General features: G+C 43.3%; 2 protein-coding genes and 2 pseudogenes across 3 annotated transcripts; 1 reads left to right on the top strand and 3 right to left on the bottom strand.

The window, feature by feature from the left end:
• The first annotated feature begins 332 nt into the window (after nucleotides 1-332).
• On the top strand, nucleotides 333-6,758 carry LOC124663422 (annotated as a pseudogene).
• Nucleotides 6,759-7,165: 407 nt separating this feature from the next.
• LOC124663421 lies at nucleotides 7,166-8,410 on the bottom strand (annotated as a pseudogene).
• A 1,106-nt stretch (nucleotides 8,411-9,516) lies between these two features.
• LOC124661855 (probable mitochondrial import inner membrane translocase subunit TIM21) lies at nucleotides 9,517-15,341 on the bottom strand. Of its 2 annotated transcripts, none has more exons than XM_047199742.1 (7): nucleotides 15,205-15,341; nucleotides 14,533-14,601; nucleotides 13,693-13,844; nucleotides 12,630-12,808; nucleotides 10,766-10,814; nucleotides 10,557-10,676; nucleotides 9,517-10,088 (listed from the first exon to the last, which is right to left on the bottom strand). In XM_047199742.1, the coding sequence occupies exons 1-7, from the start codon at nucleotides 15,323-15,325 to the stop codon at nucleotides 9,930-9,932; spliced, it is 849 nt and encodes a 282-aa protein (XP_047055698.1). In that variant the 5' UTR covers nucleotides 15,326-15,341; the 3' UTR covers nucleotides 9,517-9,929. The 2 variants fall into 2 exon arrangements, with proteins under 2 accessions (XP_047055698.1, XP_047055699.1); XM_047199743.1 differs by having other exon boundaries at nucleotides 9,930-10,084; nucleotides 10,552-10,676.
• Nucleotides 15,342-18,358: 3,017 nt separating this feature from the next.
• Nucleotides 18,359-23,914, bottom strand: LOC124660462 (zinc finger CCCH domain-containing protein 13-like). The gene is made up of 6 exons (XM_047198277.1): nucleotides 23,047-23,914; nucleotides 21,754-22,384; nucleotides 19,573-20,989; nucleotides 19,398-19,487; nucleotides 19,118-19,267; nucleotides 18,359-18,718 (listed from the first exon to the last, which is right to left on the bottom strand). The coding sequence occupies exons 1-6, from the start codon at nucleotides 23,912-23,914 to the stop codon at nucleotides 18,389-18,391; spliced, it is 3,486 nt and encodes a 1,161-aa protein (XP_047054233.1). The 3' UTR covers nucleotides 18,359-18,388.
• Between the last annotated feature and the right edge of the window lie 386 nt (nucleotides 23,915-24,300).

Genomic DNA, 24,300 nt, shown 5'->3' with positions numbered 1-24,300 from the left:
GCAATTACTACTTATAATCATCCATATTACTTGTATTTCACTATATCTTCGCCGAACTAGTGCACCTATACATCTGACAAGTGTATTAGGTGTGTTGGGGACACAAGAGACTTCTTGTATCTTAATTGCAGGGTTGCTTGAGAGGGATATCTTTGACCTCTACCTCCCTGAGTTCGATAAACCTTGGGTGATTCACTTAAGGGAAACTTGCTGCTGTTCTACGAACCTCTGCTCTTGGAGGTCCAACACTGTCTACAGGAATAGAAGCGTGCGTAGACATCAGACGACGATGTCGGCGAGGTCTCCTGGGCACGAATCTTGGCGATTTGTGGATGAGGACGGATGCGTGGAAGATAGGTATGCATCCTAGAACGGTCAACGACGTCCCGGCGGTCGCAACGGCGGCGATGATGGTGCGGTCACCGTGTTGGCCTCGCAGAGGAGAATGAAAACGATGGTCTTCTGTTTTTTTTCTTCTTCTTAACGAATAGGTACAGCGGGTTGGGTTGGCTTCGGTTATGGGCTGGGCTTCGTTGGTGAGCTGCTGCTGGGCTGCGGTGCTGGCTTGGTCGGACAGGTAAGCCTGGTAAGTCCTCTCTCTCTTCTTTTCTTTTTTTCCATTTATTTTTCTGTTTTCAATTTCTACTTTTGGTTTTGTTTATTTAAACTCCAAGTTGAACCTTGTTATTTTTGCAGTTTTCTAACTATTTGAACTAGAGTTTAATAACAATGTTCATTGTATTATTTTGTTGTCCAACACAAATGTTCAATGCATGATTTTATTTGTATCTTTGTGAGTTCTATTTAAATTTCAATTTAGTCATGAATTTATGTGTTCTTTGAAATTCCTTTTCCTCCTTGGAATACAATTCTCTTTTGAATTATTTATAGTGGATACTTTCTACTCAAAGCATTTTAAAGATTATTATGAGGTCTTGGTTTCTTATTTGAGAGTTTGGTTCACTTGCATATTATTTTATGGGATCACCTATTTATTAAAGTCTTGTAAGTTCTATTATAACACTTTTTCAAGGTTAACACTATTATTATCTTTGAAAATATCTAGAGTAGATATTGTTTCCATAATGGCTGCTTTGATTATCAAGATAAGTGGTTACTCATCACACATGGGTTTTAATTATAGGATTTAGCACTAGGTTCATCTTATGTTCCATAATTAAACATAAGATTTAATTAGAGTGCAATTCTAGGGTTTTATTCATATTTATGTATTGACACATGAGTTGGAACTTAATTGTGGCTTAGGTTTTAGTTGTGATCACCCAAGTGATGCACAAACTAGGGTTGAGATATAGTTCTAGGTTATAGAGATGAGATGACACCATATTGGCTAGGGTTTAGTCTCCCCTATCCATGATAAGATGGTTACTTGCTTAATATTTTATGTGCTCCTCTAGTTACTAAGGACTTGAGAATTGGTTTTATCTTATACCAGTAGACTACTATTATTATCTTTAATCTAGCATTGAAGTATCTAGGGTGGCTATGGTTCTTATTATGATAACCTTTGGTTATAACGATGAATGGTTTCTCACCATATTAAGTATAGGGTTTGGATCTAAGGTTTTCTTGTGTTCTTTAATTGAGGAATAAATGGAATGTAGATGTGGTAGGATTCTACTTATGATCACCAAGTGATTCACAAGTTAGGATTTGAGATATAAGTCTAGGGTTGCTTAGGAATCTCCCTATGATTTCATGTGGTGGATGATATTTACTTATCACCTTAGGGTTTAACTTATCATTATATATCTCCAAAGCATGGTCATGGATTAGACATGATCAACTTGTTCTTAATATCTTCTACCTCAAGTTCTTAGGGTTTATGATCATTACTCAATTTATAATGATCAAAGGCTTGGCTTCCTAAGGTATCCCTCATGAACTAGGTTTCTCACTTCCAAGATCAAGTTTTGTCTTGATCAACTAGAGTATATTACTTCTATTATACTTTCTTGGATGGACATGGCTATGGTTACCTCAATAGTTTTTATCCCAGGGGAATGCCTGAGATAATAACTTAAATTTCTTCTCAAGGAATGATGATATAATCATCTGGGTATATGGATATTTATCTCCCTCAAAATCAAGTGTTGGCTCAACTATCTTGAGTGTAACACCATAGCTTGAGCTCTCTTATACAGTAATGGATTATCCTAGGGTTTATGGTGTACTCACAAGATCTCTTTAGGTATCTTGCCTAAGGATCCACTTGTCGAGTTTAGTTGGATTAGTCTTTACTTTACTTCATCAATTCATGGGTATAGTCTTGTTCCATTTGATATTTGGTTATCTCACCACTCCAAGATGAAATGCTTTACCTCCTAATACTTTAGTTCAAAGGTTGTCCTTTATTCTTAAATAGGTAAAGCTAAGGTTGGCATCAATGGTTTCTTCCACTTGGGAATGATTTAAATAACATCTCAAGGTTATGCTCAAAAGATAATGATGTAATCATCAATATCTAGGATTAACATAAGCGTTCTCTCTTTCTAGGAAATGTCTTGAATAATATCATAGGTTTATTCTTAAAGATGATGATTTGAGCATATGGATGTATATCCAAGGTTTAGCTCAAAGTTGATAATAGATATAGAACTCTCTCTCCTCTAGGTTTTGACATATGTTAATTTGGATTCAGAAGAATATAAGGAAAACTAGAGAACAATACTAATGCTGATATCCAAGAATGAAGTGGAATGAATACCATGAGGTTCATGGTAGGGGCATAGATTAGTTTAAGACATGAAAAAGATAAGTAAAGAGTAGTTTCTCCATTTTATTGTTACTTGATTTATAGCTAATTAGATGTTCATATGTTATGGCAAAGAATACCATATTATGATCTTTTATAAGATCAAGCAATTGATCATTGGTTAATGTGTTACTGTGTTGGTTTTAGTTCCATTTGATCTAACCCTTTAGATCAAATCATATCTACCCAAAACAAGGTTTTAATAAAGGTCACATTGAGGTTTATAGCACTTAACTTGATGAGCTACTTTAATTTCACCAAGTCAAATGAAACTTCAGCTACTGAGGCATGTTTTACTTGGAAGCGCGAAAATTCCCCGGATTTTCTATGCATGAATGCAATGTACACATCTGTTTTCCTCTATTTTTGTAACTCTAAATCCTGGGATATTACACGCGGCGTGCAAGACGAATAGAAACTATTGGGAAGAAATAACCAGGAACGCACGAGTCTCTGAATCCTGCTCTGACTCAATACAAAGGTTAGAAAGAAATTATTCACATTTTGCTGGTGAAGAGGCTACTTCCAGCCCCAAAGCTCGGGGTAAAGTCGCCGATGCTACATCCTATAGACGAGAGGATCGGAAGCAACAATCGCAGATCTTTTATTAAGGAGATTGGCTGCGGCGATGAGATTCTAGGTGCCTTGAGTAGCTTTTGGTTCCCTCAACCATTGCATATTCAGGTAAGCACCTTTCCTTTTCTTTTACCGCGGCCAAAAACCTCTTAAATTGTTAGCATAGCATTCAAGAATTTCTTATAGCACTTGTTGGTCAGTATAACACAGTAGCCAGCATCTTAGTCAATCAATACCAAGTCACTACATCCGTACATGTATGGCCGATGTGCTAAAACGTCCTTTCGTTGACTGACGGCCCATAAAATCGTTTTAGGCTTTGGCACACTCCTGTCGGGAGGAGTTGCGTCATTGCTGATCAAAGTGGGTCTGGCAAGACACTGGCATATTTTTGACTTTAGGAAGAAGCTATGGGGTTCCACAAATCATCTCCAAGGAACCCACGAGTCATAATATCAACACCTAATTCTGAACTTTCTTCCAAGGTAAACTACTAGCTGAATGTAAAGTTGATGTTTTATGATAATTCTCGTGTCAACTTGGGGAAAATAAATAGGGAATAACCTGTTTTGAACATTGTTCTATTTACAGATCCTTCAGAATTGCCGTTTAATATCAGAATCCGGGGTTCCCTTCACTCCTTCAGGTCTATGGTTGCGACCGGTGGTTTTTTGCAGAATACACAGCTAGAAAGCCTTGAGCAAGAGCTAGATGTACTTAGAGCATCTCCACTCGTTGGCGCTCCCCACGCCCAAATCCGGCGAAAGTTTCGTCCGGATTGGAGGAAAATTAGGCCTGGGGAGCGCCGAAGTTCCAGCCGTCCCCCCGGCAGGACACCCCCAATTTGGGGCATTTGACATATTTCAAACAAATTCGACATAAAATTTAACAAGTTCGGCAAACAAGATTCAGAAAATTGCTGAAACAAATTCGGCGAAAAGCAGTACAATGTTTAACAAGTGCTGAAACAAATGAAGCACACAATTTCACAAGTTTTGAAACAAATAAATAAAGACAGACTAGTTGGCGTCGGCGTTGGCGTTGCCTCGGAGCGTCCATATGTGCTCCACCAGATCATCTTGCAGTTGTTGATGCATTGTAGAGTCTCGGATCTCCTGGCGCATAGCAGAACCGGTAGAAACAATCAAGGGCGGTGGACTCCGCCATCCGAAGATAGTCATCTGCACCATCGCCGGGAGCTCCATACGCCAGCATCCTCATAGCCACTGTGCACTTCTGCAGTGACGAAAATCCTACCAAACCAGTGCAATCCGCCTTGCATCTGAAGTAGGGGTCAAAGTCTCGGATGGCATACACAATTTGCAGAAATAGCTTTCTGCTCATCCTGAAACGACGCCGGAAAACACTCTCACCATGCAATGGATTGTCGGCGAAGTAGTCGGCGTACAACATGCAGTAGCCCTCCATTCGTTGTCTCGGCTTGCACTTCCGGCGACCTGGTGCCGACCCACCATGTCGACCAGTTGCCAGTCCGGCGTACATGCTTGACAAGCAACCGAGGATCATCATGTGCTCCTCGTCTTGGGCGGTGGCTGCCATCTCTTCTCGCATAAGCTCGACGAACATCTGCTCCTCCTCTTCGTCCGAGTCCATGGCCGGCGAGGCAAATGGACGAACACCTGACGGGCGTGATCGAGGCAACCCGAGCCGCGAGCGACGAGGAGTAGGCCAAAGTCGGAAAACAGGCCGGCGGAGGAGCAGCCAGATAGGCCTTCGTCGAAAGACGGCGGAATATAGGCAGGTGGAGAAGGAGAGACGGCGGAATCTGGGCAACAAGCCGGCGGGGTGGTGCCGGCGGCGAGAGAGATACGAGGGGTGGGGGAGATTTTGAGCGAGGTGGCGGTGGGGTTCGTGTGTCGAACCGCCGACAGATCGGGCCCTTCCCCGCTTTTCACTCGTCCGGAGTCCCCGATAGATCCCCGGGGGACCGGGGATGGCGTGGGCTCGCCGGATGGATGAAGGGCCAAATCCGGACGAAAACGAGGAACCGGGGGCGCGACTGGGCCGAATTTCGCCGTCCGGATGGAAAAAACGTCGCTCGGGGGCCTCGTCGGGGAGACGAGTGGAGATGCTCTTATTGCAACACCAGGTCGTTTCTTGTATCTGCTTGAGGAAGGCTTTGTGCAACTGTTCCTTTTTTCCAGACATTTTGAAGTTGAAGTAAGAAAAATAATAAGTCGACTCCATTAGATAGCCTACGACTTAAGTTAATAAATTGTTTCCTCTAGTTGCATTGCGGTTTTTTATGAAGTGGATATTCTATTTAGTGAAGAAGGTTCTAAGCAAGTGCGTCATCAACTGATTAATGTTGCACCAGTGACCATTCAATATCTTTTTATCACCGCCACTCTTCCTCTTACATATAACAAGGTTGTTAAAACATTTCCTGACTGAGATAGTTATGGAACCTAGTGCCCACCGAACAATTGAACGTCCCAAAGAGGTGGGTCATTTCTCACCTTCTTCATTTAGTTTACTTGTTACTATGCTACATATACTGTCTGAAAACGTTTGCAAGAAATACGCTTGCAAGTCACATGTCTCTCTCTTACTGATACCATAAACAGATTTCAGAATTGCAAGCATGTGAGTGAGAGTCACTCATAGATATATAGTTGCTTTAAACATGAAGTCCATAGTATGGTATTGATACCATGTGGCATTGTTCTGCTAGAGTGATTACAGTTGTATTGTTCAACTGTGGATTCTTCACTGTAGTGGGGATGACAATGATGAGAAGAATCCAGAACATTCGAGCGAGAAAATACCAACGATTATCGAGGTATGTCCTGTTCATAACACAAATAAATTCCGCATTAAGGTTGTTCCTTTCCCATGTATCTGTGGGTATAAATCAATATCAAACAATAACAAAAAGAACAAAACATCTGACAACTAGGTAATGCTTTCTGTTCCCAGATTGAGACATGTAGAAAGGTTGACAGTTCAAAAAAAAAAGGTTGAAAATGTGCTGACACGGATCGACAGGAAAGCTTCCCAAACATGAAAGAGTTGCTGGAGAAACAGACTGCTGACCCGGTGTTCCTCATGTGCACAGACAGGCTGCATCAACTGAATAACACTTGTTTTGTTAGATTCTGGTTTCAAAGCCAAAGTTTACTGAATTTTGGAGCTGGATGTGTATCATTTGATGGTGGAAGGGCGGCGCGAGAGATCAAATTTACGAACGTGAACCATGTGGTGCTCTTCGACTACCCCCGCAACCCGAGCAAGTATGTTTGCAGTGTTCCCAGGACAAGCCCGCGACGCGTCAGGCGACGGCAAGGCTTTCGTGTTCGCCGTGGGCAAGCAGGTGCCCCTAGCCAGGAGGGTAATGGAGAAGAACCTCAAGGAGCACCAGCTGCACGATGTCCCGTGCTTCTAGAAGCAACACTAATTTTAGTAGTAGTATGATGTCTAAGCACTGTCACATGTAGGATCCGCAAAATTGTTTTCTGCTGGTCATCAGCATGTAGGTAATGTGTGCGATGAGAAGCGCAAGGCAATTTAACATTCAGAATAAGTGTAAACCATTCATGTTCAGATTCAGTAGTGGCACCTCACAGTTGGTGGCAAATTTCATACGGGCATACAGTACTAGTACATCAAACTGGACTTGTTAATGCTGCTGTGCTGACAAGTTCAGGAAGGTATAAAAAGCATAATCTTAATCTGGGAGTTGCTGCATGCAGATCGACGGGTTGTTTGCCTTGCCTGAACTGAACTGAACTGAAAATGTTGTGGAACGGCTAGCTGAAGCAGATGAGATGAGAGGGAAGCAGCTCCACTCCACTACTGGCGGATGTGGAAGAGCTGGAGCTGGGCGTTGTGGAGGACGGCGCGGGTCTGCTCGTTGGCGGCGTCGCGGGCGCGCAGCTCCCTGATCTCCTCCTCCCACTTCTCCACCCTCTCCTTGTGAATCCTGCAGTTTCCGCACCAGCAGCAGCAGCAGATGAGTGAGCAGCCAACAAGTGCAGATTGATAGGAAGATGCTGCTTGCGTTGCATTGCATTGCATTGCTGCGGCGAGGATCATTTTGTTTCTTACGTGCAGAGGCGGTCCTCGAAGTCGGCGGCGAGGTCCTTGAACATGGCGCGCCCGGACTCCAGCATCTCCGACACCTGCCAACATGACAGCAGCCATTCATAATTCATTCATGTCACCTCACTTCTCCGGCCATCAACATTCACGGCAAAAGCTGACTAAGATTGGATCGATGTGGGATGAAGAGGCGGACCTTGCGGGTGAAGTTGTCGATGGCGAGGAGGATGCGCTGGACGTTCTCCTCCGTCTCCGCCGAACCCACCACCTCAGCCTCCGACGCCGCCACCATGGCCATCTCCTCCCCGTCCGTCTCCGTCGCGGCCATGCTCACTGCGACCGCGGAGGACGCCGCCGCGCCCCCTCCTGCGCTCCCCTGGCTCGCCGTGTCGTCATCGTTGGTCTGCACAAACGCGTGAGGACAGATTTTACTCCCAAACTAGTAGATAAGAGTTAGTTAGTCGAAATGAGACTTCACGGTAAAACCTGGATTAAATTCCGCATGCCACGGAACAAAAATATCGCAAGTGCCAGGCTTCCATTACTAACCCCAAACCCAAATCGCAAGTGAAGAATTGTGAAATTTCGAACACGAACAGGAAGCCCCAATTCGACTCGAACGCACTCCATCACAAGCCCCATCCACCCAAAATTCGAAATCCCCAAAGGCCCAAACTAAATCGAAACCCCTCACACCAACCCGGGAATCAACGAACAGCTCGGAACCGAACCGCGTGGCCGACGCGGCGGCAAGCAGAGCAAATCAGCGAAGCAAGTCGAATCTCTCCGGGGAACAACCACACATCGCGCCGCGCGCGGCCCCAAACCCCAAACCCCAAAAGTGTTCCTGGCGCACGAGACACCCGGCCCCAAATCCGCAGACGGCTCGGGAACACGAATCGAACAGCGAGATAGGGAGGCGGAGGGGGTGGCTGGTAGAGCTCTCACCGTGGCGGCGGCGCGCATCCGCTTGCTGATCTCCCGCCTCGCCTCCATCTCCCGCAACTTTTCCCGCCTGCTCGCTCGCTCGCGCCGGAAGCAGCAAGAGTGAATAGCAAAGATGGGAAGGAAGAATGGGGGCGTGTATATATACCAGCGGAAGCGGACTGGCGAGCTCTTGGGCTGGGCCTATTTCTGACGGGCCTTCTTCGGGGTACAGGTCTCAAAGTTTCAAATGAATTTTTGGCCAACTTACAACAGTAACGAATTCGAAACTAACTAGACAAACTCTGCTAACCACGCGCCACCGAGAACAAATAATGGATTTTTTATTTATTTATTAGTTGCAGCAAAATATTTTTTACTCTATTATATTTAATACATTTTGAGTTATGCCAAGGTCTTAGCCAGTATAGTTAGAAATTTATTTTAGCAACGAATGACAATGTGGTACAGTATTTGATCTGAATTTCTTAGTTCTCGATGAGTTTTTTTTTTTCATGGTATAGAAGAAAATATTTGGCCAGTTTATTGATATATCTATTTATTGAGGCATCACTACGATATTAGTCCCATGATGTGCCTTTCCGCGCAAGTTGGTGCAAAGATTAGTACTGACCGCGAGAGCCGAGAGGGGAGCGTACTGTATGGAACGACCGTCTCTACAAGATTATTCACATGACAGTGACGGGTTGGCTAGCCAGGCTAGGTAAAAGAGTCGCTCGTACTACTTACCTACTCCGTACACGTGCATGGAGATGCCGGTGAAAAAAGTGCATAAAGCGTATTAAAAAAGTATTTCCCCAGCAAAACGGAAGTATGACAACTGCAACAAAATTATTTATATAGTACACAAAATGACAGCATGTACAGGGGGGTGCGACTCTAGCATCCTCAAAAATGCTATTCTGGACACACATTTATCTTCTGGAAAATTATAAAGGAAAATCATATTGGGTAGAAACTTGCTTCATGTAACCCCAAGTTGGCACAACAAAGATAAATTCACACCTGCATGTTGCGAAAACATGTACAGAACTTCCCAAATTTTTCGAAGTCCAAGCTGGTTTTTAAGATGAACTTCTGGCTAAGGACTGACAGTTCACTTAACTAATAGCTAGGCTAACGAAACATCAATCATTAGTTTGGGTCACAAGACAAACTAAGAATCAGCTGGCATTTTACTTGCATGGGGTGATCACTTCATGTGCATGCCATGAAAACTCAGGCTTGAAAGAATTTTGAAATGTAACAAAATACATATTATTGCTATCTGGGCATCATCAGAGGTTTGGATGGAAAACCATAGACTACAGCAAACTATCTGGCCTAAAGGAAATGAGACTAAAACTCGACAGAGGTTTCAGCTGAATTTTCAAGGTAACATTGCGGTCCTTTCGCGGTACACCATATCTAAGCTACTAGAGGTGATTGGCGGCTTGATAGTTCATCTTCCTCCTACTTAGGCTTTTGGGAGGATCAAAATTCACAACTTCTGTAATATTAGGGCCAGTATTGAACATGAGATAGAACGCAAAAAATGCATCGCTGCCAACTGATTTTGTCTCTTGCATCCTTATGCTGGGATGTAAGATTCTAACATGATCTGTGCAGGACGCGGTGATGTGATCTCGACAAGAAGAAATGTGAACTTCCATGTCCTGTCAGAGTCATCTTTAAACATCTCAGCAAACACCTTTCCAGCTCCATGCGGCCCTCGGATAAAAAAAGCTACCTGAAATGATGCACGTGAATTTCAACTGATCAGCCAAGTTCAAAGAGCTGCAACACAACTATGTAAAGTGCATAAATTCGTATCAAATGCCATCCTAGTTCCCCTTTACCAATTAGCAAAGCATCATCTGAAAGCATATAAACTTGCCAAGGCCCATTACATATGAAAACTCTTTTTACTTTTAAGCATTATTACTGTTGATCATGACTTTGGACTCCTTTTAGTAAAATCCTGTTAGCTCTCATCTTAGTTCCTCTCCTTATGCTCCCATTTGCAAGCAGGTCATTCGCTCATTACCATAATGCTGCTAACGCACCATCAGAGAGGAAGTGTCACACTAACTATTGCAGCTCCTCACAGCAAACTTGTCCGTTTTCATTGACTAAGCTGCCGTAATCTTGATGCACAAGGAAGCACATAATTGAAGGGCGCACAGAAGTAGAGAGTAGAGACAGGAATTTATGCTACCTCCACATGTTCAACACCATCCTCATCTGTCCAAACCTTGTTTTGAATGCGCTGCCGAGCTGCACGGTTTCTGGATTCCGTACCATAACCAGTTACTGGGTAACCAATTTTGGCCGTAACCTAAAAAATCATGCGAATATACAAAGTACAATAAGAGAGGAACAACAGCATGCCAGGGGAAAATAGAAATAACATTAACACCCACAAACCTGACTATCACTCTGAACTCTTGCTAGAGCTTTCCCAAAAATCTTGTACCTGTGCAAGAATAGCAACGTTAAGCAATCTCCCATTCAGATTGCACAGGGCTACATGCATTTTCCAGAAACATGAATGCCGTAAACCACATAGGGAAATTAGCCATAAGGCAACAAGAACAACCATGCCATGTACAAAGATCGAGATGTTTAAGCATACAAAAACTTCTTATGTTATACACAAGATAATAAGTATATCAGGCAGGACGATTATCAATAAGTATGCAAAGATTAACAACGTGCTAAAAAAGAGTTAACAATCAAGTTATTGCTTTGTCATCTTCAAGGAGAACCCAAGTGCTGGTTAAAGTATGCCAAGAGATGCAAACGACATAGCTTTGGTAGTAAAAGAGCGCATAGTTTACTGCAAGTCTGAAGCATCTAGTATATCAACCAAGTGACGAGGGGTGGCACAAAAGTACAAAACCAAGAGAAGAAATAGTTACATGTTGGTAATAAACAATCAGAGGCAACCAGATTAACACATAACATTAGCTGCCATAAAATTGTAGAATTCAGAGATGTAGTGTTACATATTTTAATATGAGAAAGGCTGCTACATAATTCAGTTAAAAGAGTATATTTGCTAGACATAAGGTGATGTGCGATGTGCCATTGAAGACGATAACAGGGACAAGGTAAACTGGTGTACCAGCAAGAGCATCGTGGAGGGTTGGGGAAGTGAGATAGGAAAAGGAGAAAAAAGATTAGTTATTTAGTTGTGGGTCCCACCTTGGAGTGTTGTACGCTAGATGATAAAAACTGAAGACAAAGCAAATTTAGTGTCTGCCTGATGTGGCACTTCATACTTCATAGGGCTTGGACATATTCCCAACACTTCAGATGCTCTTGGTAGATAGCTTGTAGTACTTCTCTAAATATAGTAACTACTGTATGTCTTCTCTAAAGTTGTGGCAAGCAATAAAAAGTGTGGCCAAGAAATTGCCCCAAGATTTGGCAAAAGTATGGGCCTATGACAGGTGGGGCGGGCTACTAAGAAGGCGTGTCATGCCACAACTGTGGCAGTGAAATAAACAGCTGCCACACTTGCGGCGAAGTTTGGCAAATGTGTGCTATGAACTAAACATGCTCATATGTATTGCCATGTTTCTCACAAATCATGCCATTTGGCATCCTTAAGCTCAATTGAAAGAATGCAAAATACATACTCTTTCGGTTCATATTTTAATATGAGAAAGGCTGCTACATAATTCAGTTAAAAGAGTATATTTGCTAGACATAAGGTGATGTGCGATGTGCCATTGAAGACGATAACAGGGACAAGGTAAACTGGTGTACCAGCAAGAGCATCGTGGAGGGTTGGGGAAGTGAGATAGGAAAAGGAGAAAAAAGATTAGTTATTTAGTTGTGGGTCCCACCTTGGAGTGTTGTACGCTAGATGATAAAAACTGAAGACAAAGCAAATTTAGTGTCTGCCTGATGTGGCACTTCATACTTCATAGGGCTTGGACATATTCCCAACACTTCAGATGCTCTTGGTAGATAGCTTGTAGTACTTCTCTAAATATAGTAACTACTGTATGTCTTCTCTAAAGTTGTGGCAAGCCATAAAAAGTGTGGCCAAGAAATTGCCCCAAGATTTGGCAAAAGTATGGGCCTATGACAGGTGGGGCGGGCTACTAAGAAGGCGTGTCATGCCACAACTGTGGCAGTGAAATAAACAGCTGCCACACTTGCGGCGAAGTTTGGCAAATGTGTGCTATGAACTAAACATGCTCATATGTATTGCCATGTTTCTCACAAATCATGCCATTTGGCATCCTTAAGCTCAATTGAAAGAATGCAAAATACATACTCTTTCGGTTCAAAAATAAGCTCTTTGAAAACAGCATATCCCGCCATCGCAGCAACTCCAAGCCCAGCGAGTATTACAACACTGTAAGAGGCCCCCTCAGCAAATGTCACTGGCTTCTCAGGTATATTATAGGTAGGGGCATCAAAGGGATCTTCAGTTGTTGTCAAGTCTGTTTTCTCCTGAGGATAAAGAGGGCAGTGTTCTATAAGCAGTAGGAAAATGATCCAGCATGACATGCACCGTAAGAAAAATATATTCATGACATAGGGAACAAAAAACACCTAATAAAATATAAAAATATAGTTTACAGATAATTTACAGTTTCAATGGAGATATGCACGAAAATGGGCCTCAAAAGAAGAAAATGAAGGTGTTAGGTGATTAATATTGTTGATGGAGAGCGAATACACAATACTCAGCTCTTGTACACCAAAATGTTGTCGGCTAACAAGAGGGAACACACAAGACTCGAGACTTTCTGATAAACCATAGTCTATAAGTAACCGAATTAGTTTGTCCTATGAGATCAATAATTCATGCCTCAAGAAATCTGGTGTAGGTAAAATGAAAGATAATAAACCAAAAAAGACGATAAAGCACCTAGCAATTACCTACACTGATAAGACAAATGACAAATGAAGAGATTCTACTCAGTACATGCATTCCAGTGGCAATAGATTAATCCCTAACAATCTATTCTGAAAAACGTAAGGTCAAAACCCTAACTCATGTACATTAATCAATAGCAATGCAGGAGCTTCCTGATGCACTGATCCCAACAGAATCAAACTTATGAAACGAAAAGAAACATAGTAAAGCTTATGCATGTATGCGAGAGTGATCATTAGTCACTATTGCAAATGGTCACAACGTGGCATAGACGTTAATAATAGCACATATTACACAGTACACAGACAAATCATAGTACCATATTTAAAAAAAGGACAACATTGTCAATGCTCAAAATTATAACAAGAGTCACCACAACCAAGAAAACATAGAAGAAACCCGTATTGCATAATTAGAATAATTAAATCAGCAAACAGAAATAGAACTAGCAAACCTGCTTTGGTTTGTTTTCTGAAGCTCGTGTGGAGTAAGATGCACATGGCCTTATTGAAGAAGGAAGAACTTTGCGGTACTCTTTACGCACTGTCAGAGAACCTGAACGGTTTGAACTGATCATATACCACCTTGAATTTTTTAAAGATGATGCTGGAATGTTTGCCAAAAAAGAACCCCGTCAGCATTAAATAAGGTCCATAGGATGCACAATATTGAATGAACCGTTAATCCAGATTTAACAACAGAGTACACAAAAACAATTACGATAGTGTAACACCTTTATAATCAGAACAGAGAGCAATTAACATGGACGACCCAACTTAATTGAAGGACAGAACAGGCAGAATAATCATAGTATGTTGGTATTCAACTCTCAGTAGTTCACTGGAGAAGGCAAATAGATTTGATGAATGGAAGATTATTTTATACTTGTAGTATTACAGCCATCAAATATTTCCAACGAAGATTCACTAAACAGGTATACAGAAGCTATTTCTAATAATTCTTCTGGTGAAATTAAAAGATTACACACATATGAGGAATAAATTACGCATAGACACATGGAAATAGCCGAATATTCCATTATATCCTAGATCATTTAAAGCTAAGAGGTGTTAGCATAAAACAATAAAATCCTGACTAGAAGATGTATTTGTTCAATAGTTCTTTTGGCAGAAATGAGTAGTATATACTGCATAACAACAAGACAAAAATTACTGTGTCCTGCTATAGTATGTGCTTCTTGCTATACTTTAGCCTTCAGTTAAATCAGAAGAAATACTGCACGAATGCAAGCATGCGAAGAATAACAATTCTCACATGTATAAGAAAAACATACCATGTGCATTTTGGCCAGACTTTAGAAAAGCTTCCCTGAGTCCACCAACTGTTGTCTGCTTGCCTAACCCTATAAATCATTACTAATAATATGAGAATCCAGATGTTGTGTACACCAGAAGGTTATCATGAAAGGAAACAGCCCAAAAGGGCAACAAATATAAACTTCTAACCGTAACAGTTGGCAGTATATAGGGAATGGGGAACTACAATCTCCCTTTTTGCTGATCGAACAAGAATATGTGCAACAAGATTGATAACATTGAACAGCTTAGTTACACCTTATGTTAAACTGAAGAATCACAGCCTTATAATAGTACAACTGCAATAACTTTGAATGGTGCTTACCAGGGTGTTAATATAACAGTACTTGGATTCTTTAATCTGTACTTAGTAAAGAATAAAGTTCATTATTTTCATGTTATAAAGTTCCTCGTGTGTACAAGTAGAGCAAGCAAGAACCAAGATGGGGAAATTATCGGGCCCAGATCAGGTTAAATCGAATATTTGGGCTGATAAATAAGCCCTCGCTAAAGAACCCCCAGGCCCCAGAGAAATACAAGGATGCGAGACTGCTACCATGCTACTAGGACCTAAATCTGTAGAGTCCAGCAACGCCTGAGAGTGGTTACAGGGGGCGAGGGGAAAGGGGAAGGGGAAGCAAGAATCGTACCGGGGACGAAGAGGTTGGGCAAGGCGTCGGCCTTGGCGGGAGGGGTCAGAAGCCTCCGTGGAACGAGGGCCGAGGTGGAGAACAGGCGCCGGGATCCGGCCCTTGCCGCAGCCGCCGCCATCGCCGCCGGGATGTCTTCGCCGTGGACGGGGGTTAGGGATTTCCTGCTCTGTTCTTCTGTTCCTTGGAAGGGGGGTTTAGAGCGTATTCCGGGTTTTTTTTCTTTTGAGGGAGGTTGAGCTTTTAGGTCCCCTTGAAAAGCCGTAAGCCCAGACAAAAAGCGGAAAGCCCATGTCTTGGCCCAGATTGAAGAGGGCAGCTGCTGCCCGTCGCTGCCTCTGCTCACACAAAAATTAGACTGTGCAAGTTCGTTTTTGAAGGGAGAGCCTCGAACTTTGAGACTCACGACCTAGATAAATTTATGCTTTCTTTTGGAGTTGACCGGTATGATGCAAACATCCCTGTAAACATTCTTGCAAATTAACAAAGTCTAGCAGGTTGTCTTAAAAAAAACATAAATTAGATTGTTGCTCGTGTGCTCGATGTACATGTGTGTTCTGCTTTGCTTGTTTACACAGGGAGAAAAAACAATCTGTAATATTTTACTGAGAGAAGTCCAATTTACCTTGGAACCACAAAAGAGACCATGAAGCACCGGCCATGAAGCAGGACGGGATATTGTTGGTCGAAGAGCAGCTCCACCGGCCATGAAGCACACGAAGTCGGCGCCACACCCCGCCCTTGCGTGCCCCCTGAGCAGCCTGCCGCCCGATACTAATGCTTGGTCGCCCTTGGTTGTACTGGATGTCGGCGGCTTGTGCAATGGTTGGATGTCGGCGGTCTAGGCAGTCGACTATATGGGCGACGGCTGCGGGATCTGGCTCACCGACAGCCGATACGGGTCAAATCGTGCCCTCAGATTCTCGTGTTACAGAGAACACCAAACGGAACATCTCACGAGAAGAGAGAGAGAGAGGGATGCTATGGCAAGTTTGTACTAGGAGGTAAAAATACATGTGAGATCTATTTTCAATACATGCACGTATGATGAGGTTTGATTCCCTCCTCGCCCACGGCCTTCTAAAGGGGGAAGGGCCTTTACTTTCCCCCCGAGAAAATCATGATCCGGATAGCGAACATAGAGCTATTGAATTTAGGTATGCTCTTTCCTTTGTCGAAGTGGAATTGTAGAACACGATGTGATACGATGAGATAGAATGCAATAAAAATAGAAATAAGAATAGCGAACGGGTTACCTACTCCTAAGGATCAAAGCAAGCCCTTTAATTCAATTCTTTATTCTTACATTAAAGAATGAATCAAATCTTCCAAAGTAGGATTCAAACCTACGACCAGTCGGTTAAGAGCTGACAGCTCTACCTATGTCTTTCTTGGAAGATACATGTGAAGATAAATTCAAAGAAGAAATATATCCTCAAATTCGCCCGTTTGCCAAATGCGAAAATATAACCATGGAAAAGGCTTGAAGTGTAGTGAGCGATAAAATTAATGCTATGTTTCATCCCCCACTCTCAACCATTGGTCATCAAGAAATTCATGATCTCCAAGAGGGATTTAACAACATAAACATGAGTGAGGATCCCGATCAATGCAAATTCCTACGGGGAAATGCAGACTTCTCCACCATAAAGGTATATAGAGCCATGATTGGCCAACAGTACTAAACAAATTCTGGACATATGGAAATCATGTAGTCTACCAAGGCTTGAGGACAGGTTCAACACTAAAGATTTAATAATGAGGTAGATTTTTTTTGTGGAGTTTTTGATTGCATCAAGAGATTCAAAGTCATTCCTCTGTTTGACAGTGCATAGAGCTAAACTTAGCCTTAAAGAGGGCTTGTAATCTTGGCTAAATACTCTTTGAGGGCTTGTTCCGTTAATCCCACGCCAAGTGGATTCGAGGGTTTGGAGTGTGTATCGGGAGAATTTTAACTTGCAAACGATTTAATACCCCTCAATCTCCTTCAATCCATCTCATATCTCACCTAACTGAACAAGGTCAGTGTGAAATAATTTATTTGGAATATTGTAAATATTTCCCTATGATTTTACAAAAATACAAAATTACACTTTAGGATAAACTAGAAAAAGAAAAATACTTTTTCCGATTCATATTAATTCACTCAACTTTGTATTGATTCGTGTGTCTAGTTTAAGTATCTAGTCTACATGAAGTCAATTAATTTGGATCCGAGGGAGTACGTAAAAATGGCTTTTATTTCTTCATGAATCAACAACAGAAAATTAACTTTACATGCATTTCGAGTAGTAAACATCTATAGAAGTCTAGATGTGAGTACTAAAACAAGAAATTAATTTACGGAGTATTAACATTGGATATAATTCGTGCCAGCCATGGTAGAAAACAAGAAACGATAACGTAGCTACCTCTCCTTAGTTCCATGTAGATGTTACCGTGTGCCAAGACTATAGGGGACGTTCCGTCGATCAATACTGTGACTCTTAACAACCACTTATTTTCCATTTCAAAATCTTTATTTTCTCTGTCATCAGTTTAACATAGGAAAATTCTGAACTGCTTGTCAATATTAGCTTCATACAAATTAATTTTCAGTCAGAATATGCCGACAAATACAAAATTTACTCCAGATTGCAAAAGTGGAAAACTCCTAGGTTTGCTTCCGAGAAGTACCATATTATCAAAATGTATTCATGTTGTTTATAACAACAATAGTCAGGCTGAAAATCGTTTGACTGGAACAACTGTAAAATTAATTGTTATCTGGACCAAAACGTGTAAGTATATTTTTCTTAGTACCTATATTTTGTGCTAAGTGTTGCAATATTTAGCCCATACTAGCTTATACCACACAAAATACTGACAGGCAAGCAGACTATTATATGAAATTTTATCCATAACATGTTGTGCAATGAAAAGCGCTTGCCTATGATTACTAGTACGAGCACGCGGAAAGACATGGAGCAACGCTGAAAGAGCATATGCAGCGCCTGAACGCCAACACATGCCCCACCAGCAGCTCCTGTATATCACACGCACGTTAAGCTCCCACCAGCAAACACTGCACTACACGGGGAAAACACTGGATGGTAAATAAAAAACGATGCAACTCAAAGTAACTCCAGGCGGAAGGCATAAAACCCTCCGAGAAAAAAGAATTAAAAATGAAATAAAAGGAGTTTCAATGTGTACTTTCTGGAGAATTAGGTATCCGGCTTAAATTTACCCTACCCTCCACCAACAAACCTTCACAATCCTGAGCCCCACTTGCAATAACATCCAACTCCGACACAAGGCTAGATGCATTCACGGCAGCATCCTCAGGGCTATCATCGGTATCTCCTTGCATATCTTTCGCAACTCCTGCATGCATGATGGAGAGAGTCTCTTGTTCGTTAGGAGGGCAAGCAACAGCAGGAGCATCATCCTTTACTTGAACAGATTGTTCTGTGACCGCTGGTGGCACAACCTCCTTTGTACCACCCGATTCTTCAATGGCTGAAGGAGCCTCCTGCAAGACATCACTAGGTTCTATGATTAATTCTGGTGCACCATCTGCTGGGCAATCAACAGGTACTGCGATAGCTGGAGGTGCCACATCCTCCATGTTCTCATCAGGTTCTGTGATTGCTGGAGAGGCCACCACTTCCATATCTTCAACAGGTCCTTTGGCCACCACATTGGTGTCTTCAGGTCCTGATATCGCTGGAGGTGTTTCCACGTAACAAGATTCTGTGATTGCTGGAGGTGCATCCACATCTCCAGATTTTGTTATTGCTGGAGGTGCATCCACATCACCAGATAATGTAGTTGCTACACGTGTTGTCATCACCAAGCAATCACCAGGCACCGGTTTTAACGGTGGCCCTTCAATAATGTCAGCACAATGGTGCAAAACAGGGTTACTCACCATCAAATCCTCCGGTGGAGTATGGTCAAGCATTTCTGTGGCTTCGTGACTTTCTTCTGCTAAATCCATTCTCTCGTCAGTTTGCTCAAATGCTTGAATAATAGGAGCCACAGCCTTTTCTGTCTGATTCTTGTGGAGGGCCATAGCTCTCTGTTATGGTAAAGGAGATAAACACACCCATGTTAATACATTGATGGTCAAGACTAGCTCTAAGAATAAAATGAACCACTACTTCGAAATTTTGAATAAGATGTTCAAGAGGAGAGTAGCTAAAACTTGCCTGAAAAATAGAATCATTGTTTTTTAGATAAAAGAAACCCAACATCGGGCTTTCATGTTCTCTAGTTATCTTTCCAGCATTTCCAGCATTCTGTTAAAAATGCAACAATCATCATCAGAGAAAAGGAAAACCATATTAGAGGAAACGGATAAAACAAATTATAACCACTTAATACCTGAATAAGCCCATTCTTAATCCCCTGAGGGCCACCATTTGCTATGCCCAGCTCTCCCAGCAGGGATGTACATCTTTTGTACAACTCTGACTCCACAAGATCATGCGAAACACTAATTCTAGATAAATAGTTTTTAGAAAATACTGCAGTACCATTACTTGATAACATGGAAGCCCTGAGTGTTGTGCCTTGGGGAGCTTCCAAATTTTTCACAGCACTTTTAGCATCGCCCTTTGCTTCATGTTTTTCTGAATTCAAATGGTTTGTATCTTTCTGCTCAGGATGAGGATTAAGATTGTATTGTCCACCAGAAGACTCTGAAACAGGGGTTGCTAAACAGTCAGGCTCCTTTTTAGCAGCAGGAAATTCAGTGTCAGGCAATTCACTCTGTCCCTTCAATGCATCACCAGTTGCCTCCCAGCCTCTACTGCCAGCATGCATCTTGTTCTGATCCCATTCTTGCCTACCATACATATAGGGTTCACCCCCAAATACACCACTGCCACCATTCCAAACTTGTAGGTGAGGGGGGCATGATTCATCCAGCGAATTAGGCCACCCAAACGGGCGCATGTGGGGCGAAAACCTGTCAACTGCGTCATGCATAGGATATGAAACTCCAGCTTGGTTCAACTTCATTTGGGGCCTAAGGTTGAACATTGGTGGGGGGTGAAACTGATGTACAGGTGGATGAAATCCAGGAGCACCATGCTGCATGGGGACAAAACCATTTGCAACCTGAGAAGGCCAGCCCGGTGCGTTATTCCATGCATGCCCATGGCCTCGTCCAGAATTCATATCATTCCTCTTCTGATGGCCATGGAACCTTCTATCTCCACTTTGAGGTCTACGGTCATCATCATGTGAACCCAAGAAAGAAGAATCATCACTTCTGTGCCTCGCAGGTGGCATCAGTGAATGACTTGGAGATGAACCTGGAAAATGACCACCTCTGCTTATGGATGAAGCAGAAGGTGTTGGTTCTCTGTATGGAATTTTAGCTGGTGTTCGATCTTGATGAAGTGACCTTTCCAAGGATAAATCACCATCACGATCTCTGTATTTAGGCGGGACACTCCTTTCCCCTTTATTATCAAGACTACGACCACCACTAGGCCTACCTGAAAACCTTTGGTCGTTTGAAGATGGGGATTTATCAGATAGCTGTTTCGGTGAAGGATGTGTATCTTTCCTTGGTGTTCGATCATATTGTGAGGATGTAGAGATTTCCAATGGTGTGTCACGTGACTGGAGATCATCCTTTTGTTTGAGCCTTTCTGAAGACCAATTGTCTGTATCCCTGTCACGCAGTCTAGAAGCAGGTGTCCGTTCTCGGCCTGAAGATGTTCTTGGTCGAATACTTCTTTCCTCATACGGTGTCTCTCTCTTTGCATGATCTGTCGGTTTAGATCCATGCCTGCAGACAAATTGTTCGATCAGTTCAATGCTAGAAGAAGCGAGCATTAAAAAGAAATGCAGACAGCATGAATTGCGTCAGAATGTTCTTATTAGTTGCAAATCCTACAATATTTATCAACCAAAGAAAAAAATTATAGATCAGAGCACAAGCATTCCTAGACATATTCCTCAGTCTGCAACCTTTAGATAAGTAAATGGGCAGACAAACACAAACAGTTAAAACAACACAGATTTTACTTAAATACAAAAAAGGGCAAATTCCACCCCACAAATGTTCTTCAGTTCGCGTTGTAGATAAGCTATATCCATGTCTCACCCTTACTAACTGCAATAAAATAAAACCTTTATTCATACTCCTACAAGCCATGACAAATATTAGATTAACTCAGAGCTGTAAGGATTAGTTTCACTGTGAAGGACACCAACTAATGCTACTAATCAGCAACCAAATCCATATAGAAACCTTACTGCCACCGTGTCATATGTTATTTTTTACTGAGTGATATACACTAACTCATTGCGCACCTATATATGAAGTTAGTAATGCCAAAAAAATCCATGGTGAACTTAAATATAATCTACATTTGTACATCACAAAATACATATCATCTCACTATTTAAGTTAGTTATGATGCTAAAGTGGAACATGATATTTCCACAACCGGGAGAAGGTACGACTACAAAGCTAAAGTCTACCAATAGTCTAAGACGACTGCATACTTTTCAGTTTTCACGTGTCTAGCAATAAAGAAGAAATGTTACCAGCTTTGATCTTTTTCATGATGAGGGTTTGAGCCAGGTGAAGTTCTTGCATTGGCTTTACTCGGACTAGAATCAACATTTTCTGCATGTCGATGTTCAGACCTTGCTCTTTCAATCAGAGAATCGAGTCGCCCGCTGCCTGAAGATTTTTCCAAATTTCCACGTTGCTCACGTGTGCTTGGAGTTTTCAGATCATATTGGTCATCACTTTCTTCAGGTGGCCTTTTTCTCCCTCTGTTCTCCTTATACCTACTGCCATAATCATCATAACGATCACCATCTTCCTTTCTGTAATGGCCCTCCGAATTTTTGTGGCCATCTTTTGTGCCCTTATAATCAGCCCTATCACTTCCATGATCCCGGGTCACGCGCTCATCCAGAGACTTGTCATCTTGCTGCCTTTTATCCCTCTCATAATCATCCTTGTACTTTTGTTTGTACTTGTCATCGTCAAACCTTTGTTCCTTGGAGCTCCTAACCTTGCCATGATCATACCTAGACAGGGTCTTCCGGTCATCACCGTCTCTATTGTCAGCTGGCCACTTATCTTTGTCTTCAGCGTCGTCTTTTCTTCGGCTGTGTTTATCTGTCTCCCTGTCGGGATTACTGTGTCTCTCTTTAGCAGGAGTTTCTGTTTCCAAAATATCCACTTTAGAAACACAGAGAAGAAGGAAGGATAACAAGGAACCAAATAAACATGTAGAGGCAAGCAGGAACGAATAGATAAATTAACTAGATGAGTAACTTGTTCACTCTTGTTTCAAAAAAGAAGTAATGTGTTCGCTACTTCACAATTCACACAGTATAACATATGCTTACCCGTTCAGAAAAAGCTAGACCAGACGTAGAGAGATATGAATTCAAGTTGAACTACATGATATGAATATAAAAAGCTTGTTGAGAAAGTATGGTATGGGTATCAGTGCTGCAATGCTAAATAACTATATGAAATTAGGCAATCATAATTTCTATGGTTGCACAGGTAGTATTTTCAGCAGTTTGCTTAGCCGAACAGGTAATATGGAATCAGTGCTCAAGAAAATACGATGACAAATGGCTCTTCAACAATAAGAAAAGACACTGCACAACACAACCAACTAGAAAGATGACAAACAAGTTCATGTGCAAGAAGTTAGCAATATTAATTAAACATTTAAAATGACGGTGCAGCAAAGAACTAAGACCAAATGTAACCAGAGTATCATTCAGAGCAAGTAATGTAGCAATGATGCATAACTAAACACACAGGTAGCAGGAATATTATCAGCACACTTGAACCAAGGGTTACCTTACCATTGGTCTCAGCAGTGTGCCTCTTGTGCGAGTAGCCGTCCTCGTCCACCCTACTACTAGACTTGGAGCCATTCTTCCTGGCACCGCCATCTTCATACCTGTCATGCTTGGAATCATAGTCCTTCTTGTCCCTCTCCCGATCCTTCTGCCTCTCGCGCTCCCGTTCCCTGTCACGCTCCCGCTCTCGCTCCCTGTCGCGCTCCTTATCGCGCTCCCGCTCCCGTTCTCTCTCCTTCTCGCGCTCCCTCTCCTTCTCCTTCTCCCTATCCCGGCCCCTCTCCCTCTCCTTGAGCCTCTCCCACTCCCTCTCCTTCTCTCTGTCCCTCTCCCTATCCCTGTCATCCTTATACTGCCCACCACTCTCCCTCCTCCCCGACTCCTTGTCCTTGTCCGAGCGCCGCTTCCCGGAGTCACTCTTGGACACGACCACCTCCTCGGCCCTCTCATCCACCCCCGCCGCCGCCCGCTTGCTCGGCCTCTTGGCCTCGTCCCCGGAGACCACCTTGGGCTTGTCCACGACGTCGACGGGCCCGAACACGTCGCCCTTGGACCGCTTGTCGGCCACCAGGTGGTCCTCGCAGACGCCGCTGTTCCAGCGGTCGCTGACCACGTCCACCACGGCCTCCTCGACCCTGTCCTTCCTCTTCCGCCCGTGCTCCGCCGCGTGGCCGTTCCCCGAGCTCGCCACGTCCTTCCCGGATGAGGACCTGCGCCGCTCCGGAGGGTCGGGATCTCGCGGAACCCTAGCCGCGGCCGGGGCCTCGTCGCGCGCGGCCGCGTCGTCGGCGCCGCCGTCGGAGTCGGACCGGTCGGCCGAGGCGCCCCGCCTGTGGGAGCGGTGCGAGCGGTGGCGCGAGGCCCGAGGCATGGTAGTGGGGCCAGCCAGAAGAACCCTGCCGCGGCTGGTGCGGTGGCGGCGAGGGTGGGTGCGGGGGAGGCTGGGGCGGGCGAGATCCGGGGGATCTAGGCGGCGGCCGTCGCGGCGGCGGGGAGGGGGGGCGGGGGAGTGGACCCTGGACGGTGGGTGGCTAGGGTTTTGGTGTGGTGGGGAAACAGGAGGGTGGAGGCGGCGGCGGCGACGAGTTCGTGGGTGGGGGGAGAAAATGGTTCAGTTTTGCTTCGCCCCGGCTCGCTTTGGATTTCGGGTGTGGTGCGCCTCGTGCTTTTTGGCTTGGAGATTTGCCACGACAGTCGATGCGCGTCGCCCGCGGGTCCTTCGCTACGCGCTGGGCCTCTACTCCTGCACTGCAGTAA

Source organism: Lolium rigidum, chromosome 6, assembly GCF_022539505.1.
Source record: "Lolium rigidum isolate FL_2022 chromosome 6, APGP_CSIRO_Lrig_0.1, whole genome shotgun sequence".
Lineage (NCBI taxonomy): Eukaryota > Viridiplantae > Streptophyta > Magnoliopsida > Poales > Poaceae > Lolium > Lolium rigidum.
This window is presented reverse-complemented; position numbering and strand designations above follow the sequence as displayed.

Coding starts and splice junctions, on each gene's coding strand:
- LOC124660462 (XM_047198277.1), bottom strand. CDS start 23,914: ATGCCTCGGGCCTCGCGCCACCGCTCGCACCGCTCCCACAGGCGGGGC. Junction 19,488..19,572: donor TTAAGAATGGGCTTATTCAG/GTATTAAGTGGT, acceptor CATTTTTAACAG/AATGCTGGAAATGCTGGAAA. Junction 19,268..19,397: donor ACAATGATTCTATTTTTCAG/GCAAGTTTTAGC, acceptor TTACCATAACAG/AGAGCTATGGCCCTCCACAA.
- LOC124661855 (XM_047199742.1), bottom strand. CDS start 15,325: ATGGCGGCGGCTGCGGCAAGGGCCGGATCCCGGCGCCTGTTCTCCACC. Junction 13,845..14,532: donor GTCTGGCCAAAATGCACATG/GTATGTTTTTCT, acceptor CAAACATTCCAG/CATCATCTTTAAAAAATTCA. Junction 10,677..10,765: donor GAGTTCAGAGTGATAGTCAG/GTTTGTGGGTGT, acceptor ATGATTTTTTAG/GTTACGGCCAAAATTGGTTA.